At 38.4% G+C, this 16,129-nt stretch overlaps 1 protein-coding gene across 1 annotated transcript in view; it reads right to left on the bottom strand.

Moving 5' to 3' along the window:
- The window catches only part of LOC136858272 (alpha-amylase), a 31,391-nt gene that overhangs the window by 13,115 nt on the left and 2,147 nt on the right, over positions 1-16,129 (bottom strand). Inside the window, exons 2-7 of the mRNA XM_067137680.2 lie at positions 13,894-14,045; positions 13,641-13,809; positions 10,526-10,641; positions 7,492-7,622; positions 7,286-7,408; positions 1,237-1,361 (exon numbers count right to left, since the gene is read on the bottom strand). Of these exons, the coding sequence (XP_066993781.2) occupies positions 1,237-1,361; positions 7,286-7,408; positions 7,492-7,622; positions 10,526-10,641; positions 13,641-13,809; positions 13,894-14,045 (816 nt within the window). The remainder of the gene's footprint in view (positions 1-1,236; positions 1,362-7,285; positions 7,409-7,491; positions 7,623-10,525; positions 10,642-13,640; positions 13,810-13,893; positions 14,046-16,129) is intronic.

Here is a 16,129-nt window from a genome sequence, read left to right as displayed (position 1 = left end):
CCAGCACCTCACAAAGATGTAATATTAGCTGGTCAACATACTGGAAATGTGACAAGGCACGAGCTGGAATAAGTTTCACTCCAGCACTTCCTATCATAATACCAGGTGCTGACAAACTGATATGACAATATGTAATACAAAATTGTCCAGTTTACCACAGAGACAACACCACCAGGAGCAGATCGTAAGAAAGGATTATTTCCGATTCACCTGACTATGTGCAGTGTTTTTGGCACCATTGCAGCTGCACACTCTTTTAACTACAAGAATGGGCACCTTGGAAAATAAATCTTTGTGCTGCATATGACAAAAACCATGTATACAGCAGAGACTGATTACTGTGGAATAGACTCACTGATCTTGAACGAATAATTATATAATATGACTATACAGCCCATGAGAGCCATAGGAACATGATGTCTGCCCTCTCGCTCAGAGATGTGATGAGACATTAGGGGTGGTTCATGTTGGTGGGTTCATCCTTTCTTGACCGATAGATTCACACCACTGCAGTTGTCTACCATACAACATGAACACCAATGTCTTGCGAGCATAATTATTCAAAACCTTGATATAACAGAATTCTCCCATGATCAAATTATTCTTTGACCAGGCAAACTAAGAACACTTGTGCACATGGTCGATGACAAACGCTCCTCCACTGTGTAAGAGTGGCTCTCTGTTTGGCCTCTTATACTGTTTTCTGGGGCCGGCGCTGACACGTGATGAGGAGTTGATACCGATATATCCCTTCTAGTGTTGCAACTACTTTAAAAAGGATTCTTAATAGGTGGTCTCTAGATCAAATCTGTAATATTACAACATATTTCAGTACCTCTTACCAGTCCAGAGGATGTACCAAATGGCAAATAGTGGGCAAAATGATGCGTACACACACACACACACACACACACACACACACACACACACACACACACACACACATGGCCTAATAACCGAAAAGCTTAGTTCAATTGCTGTAACTCTTAAATTAAGTGTGTTTCACTAAATTTTGCTATGGTTAGTAGTATGGCTCATCAGTTATGTATGAAGAGATAGAGAAAGATGACCAATGTTCAGTTAAGAATCTCTTATGGATTTAAAAATGAACTCACCTTCTCTCAAAACCTGTCACGTACAATAGGCATTGGTTAAATGCTCAATATTTTTATATTGTTCTAGTTTAAATAGTTTAATCACAGGCTTTAATATATTGTAGTCTACTGATTTACTTACCTTGTATAATTTGGCGTTCTTGTATGTAAGAATACTGGCTCCACCAGCACCATGACCTCTTTGGTTGTCATGGTTGTCCACAAAGACAAAAGCACTGGCAGAATCAAGGAGACCCCATTCAGGTCCTGTTGGAATAAAATGTTCATGTTATTTACTCTCTTTAACAATACCTCTTTGGTTGACTGTCAGCCTAATGGCCCTTGCTTTGGTTCATAGGGCATTGGGTTTGATTCACGGCTGGGCCAGAGATTTTAATTTCATTTAGTTAATGCCTCTAGCTCAGGAGCAAGGTGTTTATGTTTGTCTTATTACACGTCTTTATTTACACACAACATATCACATTAATAACCACTACAAAAGCACACAATAGTGAATGCATCCCTCCACATGCCTGGCGTCAGGAAGGGTATCCGACTGTAAAACTAGGCATCATCAATACAAGTGTTTACTCCTAATGACTGGAAAGAAAACCAGAAAAGAAAAATATTTAAGAAAGTTTTGTTTGTTATAATATAGTGTAGCTGCCACCCCTGGCAGCCCAGATTCAACTCCCGGCTCTATCACAAAATTTGAAAAGTGGTACGAGGGCTGGAACAGAATCCACTCAGCTTCGGGAGGTCAAATGAGTAGAGGAGGGTTTGATTCCCACACCTCAGCCATTTTTGAAGTGGTTTGCCATGGTTTCCCACTTCTCCTCCAGGCAAATACTGGGATGGTACCTAACTTCCTTCCCTCTTTCCTGTCTATCCCTTATGATCTTCCCATTCCCCCCATAAGGCTGCTATTCACCATAGCAGGTCAGGCTGCCTGGGTGAGGTACTGGTCCTCATCTCCAGTTCATTCCCCAACCCAAAGTCTCATGCTCCAGGACACTGCCCTTGAGGTAGTAGGGATGGGATCCCTTGCTGAGTCCGAGGGGAAAACCGACCCTGGAGGAAAAACTGATTAAGAAAGAAAAATAATCTAGTGACAAATTGCTGAAGATCAAAGAGGGTCACTGAATTCTTTTCCATGACCGAACATGTGATACTAGAACATCAGTTGCATATTAAAGGGTAATGACTAAGCTTGAATCGCCATATTACAGTACATCTGGGTTGAGTGGCTCAAATGGTAGAGTGCTGGTCTTCTGAGCTTAAGTTGTGGGTTCGATCTTGATTCAGTCTGGTGGTATTTGCATGCACTTAAATATACCAGCCTTTGTGTTGATAGATTTACCAGCAAGTGAAAAACTCCTAGCAGACTAAATTCTGGTACATTCTTGTCTCCAAAAACTATGCAAGTAACGTAATTTATTAGTTAGACATAAAACCAAACATTATATATTATGCAGATTATATCGTGTGTACAGTTAGATGGAGAATATTGTGGACTAGCAAATATACCCGTGCTTCGCTACGGTGTTCAACATTGTATTCGAATATCGAAGTAAACAGTGTACATGCAGTAAGTAAGATTGTTTTAAAATTGCATGTCTCTTAGCGTTATCCGAGAAAGAGCATGGGGATGTCCCCATACGTTGTTTCCAATGTAAAGTGTTTGTAAAGGATTTGTGATATAACGGCAGGCTCACTTGCCTACTGCCATTCACAATCGAGTTGGGAAGTTTACATTATAATTGGAGGCCCCATTGCCTACTGCGCGGTCACAATCAAGTTGGGAGTGTTCGTTACAATGGCAGGCCCCATTTCCTACTCCCAAACAGATTACAGTCGAGGAGATTTTATTATAATGGCAGGCAAATTCCCTACCACCATTCAAAATTGAGTTGTGCCGTTATCATTATAATGTCAGGCCGATTTTCCTACTTGCAGCCAGCTTACTGCCAGTCACACCAAGTTGGTGAGTTTCCATCAAAATAGCAGGCCACTATGCCTAATGCCAGTCACATTTTAGATGAGGACATTTGTTTATAATGGCGGGCACCCTTGCCTTCTGCCAAATACAATCGGGTAGGGAAGTTTTACACAAAACTGCATGCTCACTTGCCTTCTGGAAGTCAAATCGAGAAGCGAACTATTCATTACAATTGTAGACCTTCCTTACTAATGACAGTTACACAGGATTTGGACAAGGGCCCTTTCATACAGCCAGTCAAAGTCGGTGTGGGGAGCACTGATTACATTAGCAGACCCACCCTTTCTCGATCGCTACAAATCGACATCAGTGAATATATAGATCGACATACGAAAATATATGCGTGTTTACAATATTGAAGACCTTCATTTACAGATTAACTGCTACTAAACGTACGTCATATCGACAAACAATTATACTATAAGACACGCCGGATTTAGTGCCCTAAATGGCTGGTCCTATGATATGTCATCTATTCTAGGGTCAGATTGAGTTAGAAACGTGGAACAGGGTAACGTTTTTGTAAGATTATCTCACATTACATTACTTTTCGGATAATTATGTGACAGCTACATACATAGCATTTGGCTCACATATGCCTACTGGGTGGGCCAATTTTCGTGAAGAGTTTGATGATTCTGTATTTCATACAAGTAATCGAAAGTATGAATTATGCTTGTGAAAATTCCAAACTGACTTAACATCGATTAATAGAGAAAAATCAAGCGTAAAAGGGATACAGATACGGCAAAAAGTCATAAGACCAAGGTTGTAGATCATTCCAAATTGAACGGAGATTGTGCAATCTGTTATGTGATAGGATTTTTCGAAGGTCTGCACCATCATTAAAATTGCTTGCATATTTCGATATTCTTCGGTGATAAAAAGTGAAAAATGTAATAATCTAGGATGTTTTCCGTTCGTTACAGGCCAAAATGTATAATTTTGTCAAATTTCAATTATCTTCTTTTTTTCTTCTGGCAGATTATGCCGCAATCTGGATTTTGGGCGAGGCGGTTAAAAATTAGGACTTTCAGGAAACGAAACCAAAAATTGTGCGGATGGTCATTATTACCCCTTAAACGGAAAGCTGTACGAAAATTTCGCCAAAATAGTCAGTGTAGTGGCACACAGTCGTTACGATTTCATTTATATAAATAAGGAATCTGCTCCATGTAAAACACCTTTGTGGCTATGTCCGCTGGACTTAACCTGAAAAACTGACCATTCATGGTATCTCCCTTATTAATCCTCCTGACGAAAAAATGCACATGAAAAAAAGGTTTAGAGGTGGAATTCCATCACGTTTGGTTGATTTCCAGTCAGGTTGGTCTTGTTCTGTATATATTGTGGAAGAGTAAAATCACCATTTCGGTTCCCTATAAACCGCCAGTCCATTCCGGAACATGAAATGTTATTTACGTTTAAACCCTACCTTTGGACAGGTGGATGCTAAATATAAATTTGGGTTCGAATATCTTCAGTAGTTTTCAAGTTGTAAGGAATACGCTTTACACGCACCCGCTCGTGAGTTAAGTCCGATAGGACTTGTACAGAAAAACGGTCCGTTAATGATATCTCCCTTATTAATCCTCGTATCGAAATGATGCACACGAGAAAAAAGGTTTAGAAATTAATGAATATTGAATTTTCACGACCACATTGTAATCGAAAGCGACTTTCAACCTATTAGGTCATGTTACGTACATTTAATACGTGATGAAGAGATGTTAAGTACAGAACAAAAATGGCCAACCAGACACCAGTGGGATCCTTTCCAACAGAACAAAGATGGCCTAGGCCACCATAGCTCAATTGGTAGAGCAACCGACGCGAAATCGGGAGGTTGTGGGTTCGGATCCCACTGGTGTCTGGTTGGCCATTTTTGTTCTGTACTTAACATCTCTTCATCACGTATTAAATGTACGTAACACGACCTAATAGGTTGAAAGTCGCTTTCGGTTTAGAAATTAATTTCTACTAAGGCAGGTAGATTTAAATTAACGTTGGTTGTGTATATTTTGTGGAAGTGCAAAATCCTGTTGCTGTTTCGTATAAATCCCCAGTCAGTTCATGGATTTAGAAACAATATTTGCCCTAAAACCTGTCAAGGACAGGCGTATTATAAATATGAGTCTTGGTGGAAATACATCCAGTAGTTTCTAGCACTCGCGTACATACGGCGTAATTAAGGAAGAAAATAATACAGTTAAGAAAGTTGAAACTAATAGAAAATGGATTATAACTGAGGACAGCCGGATAACGACAAATATGTAAATGCCAAGTGAATGTATTGGAAAATCAAATGCCCCTCAATAAATTATGCTAGTGTGAGTTATGGATATAATAAAGCGGTAACAGAGGAGAAATTTAGGTCCAGTGATTCTTAGGTAAACAAATAAGAAGAAGATGACTAATGGTGTTATTACTTAATCTATTCGAGGGCGGTTATAACAACCAACGATATTCCGCCAATATCCCGCAGGTAGGCCGATTGACGCCTCTCTTGTCTTCTACCCAAGGAACAACCACGAATTTAAAAGCATGATGAGAAAAATGGCAATACGTTACTTCCCTGCTGGTATGCAGTCAGAAACTTTGCCATGGTAACCTGTAGGTTCGTTGTCGGTCTGTCTGTCACTCAATGCAGAGCATGATACCAGCGGAAAATTGTAAATTTCTCCGTCATGTGAAGAGTAAGGTAAATTATGAACATAACGAAAGTTGTTTATAATGAAGAGACGTTTCCCATACGGTAAACGAAGTTTACAGAAAATCAATAGTATAAGAGAAAATGGAGGAAAACCATTCTGGTTTTCCTATAAACCCCCGTCTATTCAAAGATTTAAAAATGATATGCATATCGAAGCCTTCCCCGGGATGAGTATACTCTAAATATGAAGTTTGGTTGAGATCTATCTAGCCGTTTCGATGTGATGGTGGGAAAACCATTCTGGTTTTCCTATAAACCCCCGTATATTCAAAGATTTTAAAATAATATGCATATCAAAACCTTCCCCGGGATGAGTATACTCTAAATATGAAGTTTGGTCGAGATCTATCCAGCCGTTTCGACGTGATGGTGGAAAAACCATTCTGGTTTTCCTATAAACCCCCCGTCTATTCAAAGATTTTAAAATGATATGCATATCGAAACCTTCCCCGGGATGAGTATACTCTAAATATGAAGTTTGGTTGAAATCTATCCAGCCGTTTCGACGTGATGTTGGAACAGACAAACAGACAAACAGACAGACAAACAGACAAACAGACAAACAAACAGACACGAAACGTAAAAACCACCGATTCGGTCTTGAGTTGACCTAAAACGGATAAATATCTGAAAAATTGGCAAAACAAAAGAAATTACAGACAGCGGACCCCCTACAATTTTATTTATATAGATATTGGTTAGTCAGCCTACTGTGAGATTTATTTTTTATCATGGTACTGCCTGTTGACACCCCATATTTGCCTGAAATTCATATTAAGGAGTGAAAATAAAGCCACGTGGCAGACAGAGTCTCAAAGTATAGTGTTTCAAATGTTGCCTACAGTAAAAGCTTAGCGCAAAGAAGAGAAAGTGATGAGACTTCTGTTTTATCCATGCACTATTGTAAAAAATCCCTCACACAGTACTATCTTTTCCTTTTGCATAATGTTTCATTGTGTTATCGTTTCACCACTTTTTATTATTCTGCAGAATATGAAGAATCGTTTCTCCTTTAGCAGGTTAACAATCTTTATTTGCTAACTCAGTGAGATTGTTAGACTCTCTGTCACTGCTAAGTAGCATCTTGGAAAGGCGCTCCACTCCAACTGACAAGCCCAGTTGACATGACTGTGGCAAAACTCTGCACATACACGGCCTAATATCCAAGTCTATTTCTATTTTATAACTATTATTAACCCAGCATGAACATTGTCTTTGAATTCCAATACCTACTTTGATTATAATAGACTCCTTCTCTTACACTTAAGAGAGCCTACATTCTATTGAACTCATGTAGTACAGTCTGCTTTGCTTGAATATATTCATGTACTTCTGCTTCAAGAGAACACATTTAACAAGGCTGTCATGAGTTCATATTTTGTTTCCATACTTGCTTTCAAAGACTTCAATGTGTGGTTTTGTCTATTCATTTTTTGTTTGTATCAATTTTTTAAAACCTTATATTTACTATAAACTCACCAAAGTTTTTGAGGTATTTAATTGGGTTGTTTCCACGGAAAGCATTGCCAAGTTCAGCACCATACTTGAATTCTGTGACGGTACCAAAACCAGTGTATTCCGTCTTCTTGACTGCTTCGCCTCCTACAATGCACAATATGTTGCATAAGATCATTGTTACATACCACTGATTTCTACAAAAAAAGATTTTATAAAACTGATGTTACCCAGATCGATGACCTCTTGGTAAAAGAATGGTCGCGTTCCAGAGGGAAAACCATGGTTAGTGCTAAGGTCTTTCACCTGGCTGTAGATGTACTGAAGATCAGCAGGCCACATGTGCTTAGCCGCATCCACCCTAGAAACAAAAATGTATTATATTAATGAACACTTGGCGAAGGAACCAGAGTGATTGAAGAGGAATGTGCAAAAAGAAGTCACGTCACTCCATACATCTTTCTAAACGAAACGTAAAAAGACAACTTCTAAATTGATGTTCACTCTAGTTTGTAAACATGAAAATATGTTGAAAGAAAAACAACACTTGTTTAAGATTTGTTTCCCATAGGTCAGAAATGGCTTGGAGAGAATAATATGTGAATATCATATGTCGATTAATTCTCATTAGCTAAATAATTAGCATACTGGCTTTCGGTTCAAAAGACCCTGGGTTTGATTCCTGGTCATAACTGCATATGATTGATTCATGTGGCTTCGGGACTGGGTATTTATGTTTGTCTTAATACATGTGTCATCTTGTTCATATAACATACAACACCACAGAAACATGCAATAGCAAGTACATCCTTCCACATAAGACTGGCGTAAGGAAGAGCATCTGGTCGTAAAACTGGGGTGGGTCTGTTTATCCAAAACAATATCTTAACATAAATAACTAAGCTTAACAACTTGAGACCCATGAAGGGCGGTGGGACTCTGAAGGCCATAAATAATGCCACACCACAATACATTAGATAAATAGTCAACCAGCTCAATTTTAATATACCACATACAAACGTTTTATAGGAATTTGCACATAACATGAAAGATATTCAGGTTTGAAATTTTAATGTTGTTGTTGTATTGTTATTTTTATCCACATTCTGTTAGGTCATAAAATAGTTTTAAATGAGGTCTTCACATTCATGTGATTTTAATCTATAAACTGAAGAAGAGAATTTTAAATTCTTGAAACATGTACTTGTGTGTATTTATGTATTTGATGGTTTAGATATATGACACATTTTTTAATTTTATTGACAAGGAGGACCATGACTTAATTAACTACAGTATAGTTGATGGGATAATTACCTACTTGCTAGCATGTGTACGATTACATGTTTATCCATCCCTCAAATTGTTCTCCAGATTTTGAGATGCATTAATGAGCAAGCCTCTACCTGTCAGCAGCTTGTTGTGATGTACTACTTACTTCTCTGATCCCTTGGCCCTTTGCACTTTCATATCTTTTTATATTTTGCTGATCTTGATTTGCTCTCCTCCTTCGCGTATATATGAAAGCCAAGTATTCGATTAATGTTATCAAACTACTGACAGATGTACAAAACCTTAAAAAACGTTGCAGGAACAATCTCCATAGCAACTCTCTTTACAGGCTATAGTCTAGAGAGTTAATTATCGGCTCTTAGACTCAAACTTTCATATGTCTGCCACTGGTATTTCCCTTATTTTTGGCTGTATCAGGAAAAGGTATAGAACAGAAAATCACCATGAGCTATTTTCATGTAAAACCAATCATAACAGAGATACATCAAGTTTTATGCTTCAGGCACTGTCTGAAGCCCCCTCCTCCTGCTGCTGAAATTTTTTGAACAACTTAAAGATAAGATCATACTCAACCTTATTCTAAACTGAATTATCAAGTGTCATTTAAATCCACCCATCCATTTTCCCATGATGCTGTGACAGACACAGACAAATATTAAACTGAACTCGACATGATGCCAGTATTCTTATCAGAATACAATACTGTATTAACCGACTGGTATGTTGCATTTAAAAGCAATGCTGTCACACGAAATGCTTGATCCAATGAAAAACAACACAGAGTTTCTCCCTTTCCATGAACAGTACTACACTTGCGTTTTAACAATGCAAAATTCCAGAGCTGGAATGAGTCCGCCACAGACAGTGTTGCAATTTTCCATTAAGTTTGCAACCTGCCCATTTCTATCAGCGCTGCATAGCAGGGATTGAATAGCTGGAATGCTATGTTGAAACAGTGTGTTATGTACCAGTAGTTATCAAAACGTGTTTGAACCAGAGGAATGGCATGCTAAAGAAAAGAAAGTTATCTGTCTCCCAGCTACTTCACACAAATATTCAGGCAGGGTGCTCTACTGGGCAGGCAGCAGTAATGCCATCTATCAGAGATGAGTGGCAGCAGAGGAGACAAAGCACATCACAACAAACAATACCGGTAGTTAAAGTAATCTTAATGTTGATCAATTTTTTGAGCTTTTGATAATGTAGTCCTTCGTAATTAGTTTTCTTCCAACTCTGTAATATTAGGGTATCCAGTGATAAGGGAATCCTTCCTCCTTTCATGAGGTTCCTTTTGTTAGTTATCTTCACAATTTTCCTTGCCGGTTTGGGCTGATGACCACATGGTTTTTTCACTGTACGACAATCATGACAAAAACAACCATCATAACCAGTTAACATGATTGAACAATATTTCCACGTTAGCAATGCTCGACGTTGACATAGATTAATTCCTCTTGTTATATTTGTTCATTTTTGGACAAAAACATTGATTAACAGAAAAGAACGGAGTTTCCTTGTAAGTTCTCTCAAGTATTCAGGACTATTTTCATCCCACAGAGACTATGAATCAAGATTTATCTTCATTGTACTGGTACCAATGAAACTGTGCAGTTCAATGATTTTTAGATTGAATGGTAAAAGTCTCTGTGCTTTGCCTGTTCGATGCAAAACAGTTGAATGTCGTGTTCCTTAGCTGGCCAATTCAAAAGAAGAATCGTATGGCTTCAGGTAAAATGTTGCAGACAATTTTATTGACACCACTTAGGCTACTAACGTGTTAATTTCAATGTTTTACTTCCATGATGATGGTGATAAGTCCTAACCCACCCTACAACAGACCCTACAAAAACGTATGTTAACAAGAATTTTTTCATATGGAAGTATAAGAGGATGAAACCAGGAACCTCCAGTATGAATTAACAATGCAAGTTGAAATTCACAAATTAAACTTTCAAATTATTGTTTGGTATTTACCTGAAACCAGCAACTCCAAGGTCGACGAGCTTGTTCAAGAACTCGATAACCTTCCCTCTGACATAGTCAGAACCTTGGTTCAAGTCATGAAGACCAGTGAGCTCGCAGTTACGGATCTGAAATGAAATACACTCAGGATATTAAACACAATTCTTCTTCTCCTTTCAATACATACTTAATTTCATTATTAGAGAGGGTAGAACCTCACAATCGTGATAAATGTGAAATGTAACCATATGAAGAAAAAAAAAGAAAGTGTATCAAGGGAATTGGTTACGGGGTCATGTAGTTGTAAGCTTGAATTCGGGATATGAAATGATCGAATTTACCGTCGGCAACCCTGAAGATGGTTTTGCACGGTTTCCCATTTTTTATACCAGACTAATGCTGAGGCAGTACGACCTTTACATTTCCGGTCCTGGCCCTTTCCCACCCTAGCGTCACCGAAAACATAATGTGTTAGTGCAGCGTCGGGCTGAATGGCTCAGAGAGTAGAAGTCTTAGCATTCTGAGTTCAAGTCGGCGAGTTCAATCCCAGCTCAGTCGTTTGGTATTTGGAGGTGCTCAGATATATCAGCCTCATCTCGGTAGATTTATTGTCATTTAAAATAACTTCTGTAGAACAAAAAAATATGGCCCCTCGGCGTCTCCCAAAACTGGAAAAGTTGTTAGGGGACGTAAGACCAATAACATGAAATTGATAATCACCATCACCAAACCTCAAAATGTTCTATGTGGCTCCAGCGAGCCCTGAAACTGCTGGGGTAAGTAGATGACAAATCTTTGTTGACCGTTGATTTCTTTCTTCTTCTTCTACCGCTTTTCCCACACCTGTGGGGTCGGGGGTGCGAACTGTATCGCACTTGTGGGTTTGGCCCTGTTTTACGGCCGGATACCCATCCTGACGCCAACATTAGGCCTATATGGAAGGATGTAATCACTATTGCGTGTTTCTGTGGTGGTTGGTAGTGTAGTACGTTGTCTGAATATGAAGAGGAAAATGTTGGAACAAACACTCAGTTCCCGAGCCAGAAGAATTAATCAAACAAGATTAATTTCCCCAACCCGGCCGGGAATCGAACCTGGGATCCTCTGAACCGAAGGCCTGAACGTTGACCATTCAGCCAATGTGAGTGTTGATTTCTGTCAGTTCCTATTTCTCGATGGTGTACTAAATGTTTTATGGGGCCCTCGTGGTTTTGTAAAATCAATAATTGTTGAAAACTTCCATTAGCCTATGCTCTCTAAACTCTTTTACAACACAATACAATAAAATTTTCACCAAAGGAACAATACACATGCATTACAATTAAATAGAAGTATGGCGTGATTATACAATTAAAATCATTTAGTATTTGACTAAACACTAAGAAACTAACAGACCCTAAAGAGACTGCCAGATTGACGAATACACGTGGCAAGCAGGTAAATATACCTGCCCCTGCTACCCTTTCTCACACTTTCTCACAGCAGATGCAAAATGTCCACCCCTTGCTGTGCCGCTACACAAATCAGTTAGCCGCGATGAACGACATTTATTGTGTATTTCCGCTAATAATTTTGTTAATAATTAAAGAAAATTAAGGGAATATTTAGCTGATAAGACAACAGAGCTTATACAAATTGCTAGTTTTGATAATTCCTACTTACGGCCGGCTAACATGTAATAACATTGTAAAGTTTTCTCCACAAAGTGGGGTGGGGGTGGGGGGGGTCAACTGCCCCTCACCCCCGCAAACCCTAATCGTCGCTACTGGGTATAACCTAGTACTTAAGAATCCATCGAGCTGCGGTGGGACAAATACACAGGCAAACAGTTTTATTACGTACAGACTAGCAAAACGTACCCGATTTTGACAAGCCCCAGTCGTTGAATTTCTATGACCGCCCCAAAACCAGCCAAACACCCAGTCGAACAGCGTTCGGCTGGCGGTTGCTATGAGACGCGTGCTTTAACATGTAAAAGTGTAATTTTCTGGACAACCATTAGAGTTACAAAGAAAATTATTATGGTTGTTTTTTGTAGAAATCCGCGTTTTAAGTAAATAAACATGCTGGGCTTTATTTTATAATAGCAACTGTCATTTGCTTATTATTTTTGTTTTTAGAGGATCAAACAGGTGCAAGTTCAGTAAATACCTACGTATTAATGACAACCATTTTGAAACGATTAACTATTCAAAAGTCAGAATAGGTCTGTGTTTGACCTGATTACCTGAGACATATCCATTCCAAATTTAAGCTTAATTCGTCTGGTAGTTTTGGCATAATTGGAGGAGAAAAAAATAGATACCGTCTCGTTTTAAGGTATTACATCATTTTTTGAAAATAATTTTGCAAATACAGTAGAAACTCCGGTATGGGAAACACTTTTAACCGAAACGATCGGAAAAAAGTTTGGTTAAATCACAAAAACGAATTAAAGAAACATAATTTATGTTATTCTTATGTTCTGCTAAAGAAATGGTGGCATGACATAACGGCTAACAAACGATGGGAAAAGAAAGTACGGTACAAAGGAAAATAGAAGATTTTTTCAGGAAACAATAGTAGGGCCTACTTTATATTTACAGTATATGCACTGTCGAACATCGTTTTGTTTTGTAAATACAGTTGAGTACTTCGGGTTTCCCGTATTAAAATACTTCATCAACAATGTACTATATATATAGCCTATTGTCTTCATTTACTTTCATCTAAACCTTCAAAAAGCGATTCTTAACGAGAAAAATGACACTCAATTACTCTCCGAAATTTCGATTATCCGAAACCCCCTTACCCCTTTTGTTTCGGTTTAACAGAAGTTCTACTGTAATATATATTTTAATCCAGTATTTTGAAAGGAGACATAGCTATCGTACGTGATAGTTCTATCTGAGAATGTTTGTCCAAATTTTTATGAAATTCGACCCAGCAGTTTATACGTGATGTCATTTCGGAAGGCAGACAGATAGACAGACGCTATTTGATCTTTTTATATAGAGAGATTACAATATACAGTTTGGTTAAGTTTTAGACATTACTAAGACTATTCTTGAGCTACTCTCAGATTCCAAAATCTTGACTAGAAATGGATGAAGAGGTTTTTCTTTTAATAATAAGAGTATAAACTTACATTATTAGCATCTTGGTAGTTGTCAACAGTACAGGTGGAGTGGAAATCTCCAGGGCCATAGGGAACAGCGTAGTATTGCTCGTTAAAGGTATCAGCAGTGCTGCCGCCATAACCGTGAGCATTGGCCCAGTTTCCAGACATGTGGTTGAAGACAACATCGACGTAAATCCTTAAAACAAGGTGATTAGATGTTTAAAAAGATATCCACAACCAAAGTACTCTATGTCATTCATCAGTGATGTTCTTAACTTACCTTACACCGACTGCATTACAGCGCTTCACCATGCTGGCAAAGGAATTTTCATCTCCAGATCTGCTCGCTATTTTGTAAGAGATGGGTTGATAGCGCTCCCACCAGGGACGTCCCCTCTCTGCCAGCTCGAGGTATTCATTCACAGGCGAGGTCTGCAGCAAAAACAGTCATTACTAACTTCTAATGGCATAACAACACGAACTTTTCAGTCAGTCCGACAACTTCCCAAAATAATTTTGGACAGATGATTAATTAAAACAATTTTAATATTTAAAAACAAACAAAATTAATAGTGTCGATCTGACGAAAGATTGCAGCGTATGTCCTCAAATACATGTATTTCTCTTCGAGGGGCTCATCACCCTTATGCCATTTATTCCATACCCCATGTCCTTGTCAGTTATCTAAACAAACAACTTATTAATTTGATGTCTTATATCTATCTACCGCCTGGTTTTCATCGTTTGAATTTATTAATCACTCATTGTGTTGATATACGGCTCAAAATCCCTACTTCATGTCCAACTAGCCCAAACTGAAAGTTGTGGCTTCTAAACAAATCTTACTAGCTTCTTTTCCAAGTTGTCGAGTAAGTAGGATCGAATGAAGTTATTGACTCTCAGAAAAAGAGAGGTAAAATGTGAGTATGAAACACAAACGAGTCAAGAAAGTGATATAAGCCACTAAAGTTAACAGTTGCATGAAGTTGTAACTGTAAAGTAAGTAAGATGAAAGAATTCCATTGCTTGAGTGAAGCTGTAAACAATTTTCGGTTCAATATAAATAATGTTAAGTTACGTTTATGAACTAGACTAAAACAGTGTTCAGAAAGTGAATAAGTTCTGGGGACCCTGAAGATTAAGATGACTCCTCTTCAAATTCATCATAAAGTAACAAATAAAATTTGTTCAATAATGGCTACAACCCAATGAGTAGGCCTTGCCGTTAGGGTCACGTAGCTGTGAGCTTGCATTTGGGAGATGGTGGGTTCGAATCCCGCCGTGACTTCCCATTTTTCACATCAGGCAGATGCTGGGGCTGTACCGTAATTAAGGCTACGACCACTACCTTTCCAGTCCTAATAATAATAATAATGCTACAGACATAAAGATATGTTTTTCAGAACTTAAATTAGTACATTACTAAAATAAATAAAAGATTGAATGTATTACTTAATACTAATGCCAGATAATAACTTTATAAGTCTGCGTATCCCGAATATTTTCCATTGTCCCATTGGAGATTTAGAAGAGAGGATTCGCACTAATGACATATTGACGTGGTGATATGCGTTCAACAACGGTAACATCTTGAGTTCTCTCTGACCGAGCTCGATAGCTGCAGTCGCTTAAGTGCGGCCAGTATCCAGTATTCGGAAGATAGTAGGTTCGAACCCCACTGTCGGCAGCCCTAAAAATGGTTTTCCGTGGTTTCCCATTTTAACACCAGGCAAATGCTGGGGCTGTACATTAATTAAGGCCACGGCCGCTTCCTTCCCACTCCTAGCCCTTCCCTGTCCCATCGTCGCCAGAAGACCTATCTGTGTCGGTGCGACGTAAAGCAAAAAAAAAAAAAGAAGTTCTCTCTGACAGTCACAAAATTATCTGTAATGTATGATAAGTTTCTGATTACTTGAAACTTTTTGTTATGTCGACAAAATAAACAAATAGTTCAGTTACTCTTCTCCTAAGTGTAGCCTAAACGGTTCATTACGAGGGACAGTTAACTGAAACTTTTAGCCAGCAATTTTTATTGGGCTTTTAATATTGTAATCAATCTATTAAACTTCTGGGCCCCTTCAAATTCTGGGCCCACATCACGTGCCCCCCTTTTCGGGCAGTCCGGAATGCCAGCAGTAAAGGAGCTGTAAAGATGAATACGGTACTTGCATTGTGGGATACGGAGCATTAGTGGCAACGTCAATTAAAGGGAAGACAGGATCTGGAGTGAAGGTAGTGAAAAAAAAAAAAAAAAAAAAAGTGAAGAGAACGGCAACTTTAAAATAAAGCATCGCTTAAATGGAGTTAATAACAAGTGAACGAATTAATATCTTGCGGAAAGGCGAAGAAACCCTATTAGCGACCAATTCTAGACTCTTTCTCAATTTTACCTAACAATAAAACAAAATAAAAGCATTTGTCTTTAAATAAAAATATAATTCATTTTAAGAGGGGTCATGACTGAAATTTTGCTATTTTAGAAAAAAAATTAATTTTAACCTGAAAAATTCCCCGAA

This window comes from Anabrus simplex, chromosome 1 (genome assembly GCF_040414725.1).
Source record: "Anabrus simplex isolate iqAnaSimp1 chromosome 1, ASM4041472v1, whole genome shotgun sequence".
Classification (NCBI taxonomy): domain Eukaryota; kingdom Metazoa; phylum Arthropoda; class Insecta; order Orthoptera; family Tettigoniidae; genus Anabrus; species Anabrus simplex.
Note: the sequence above shows the minus strand (reverse complement) of the source record. Positions and strands in the feature narration are given on the sequence as shown.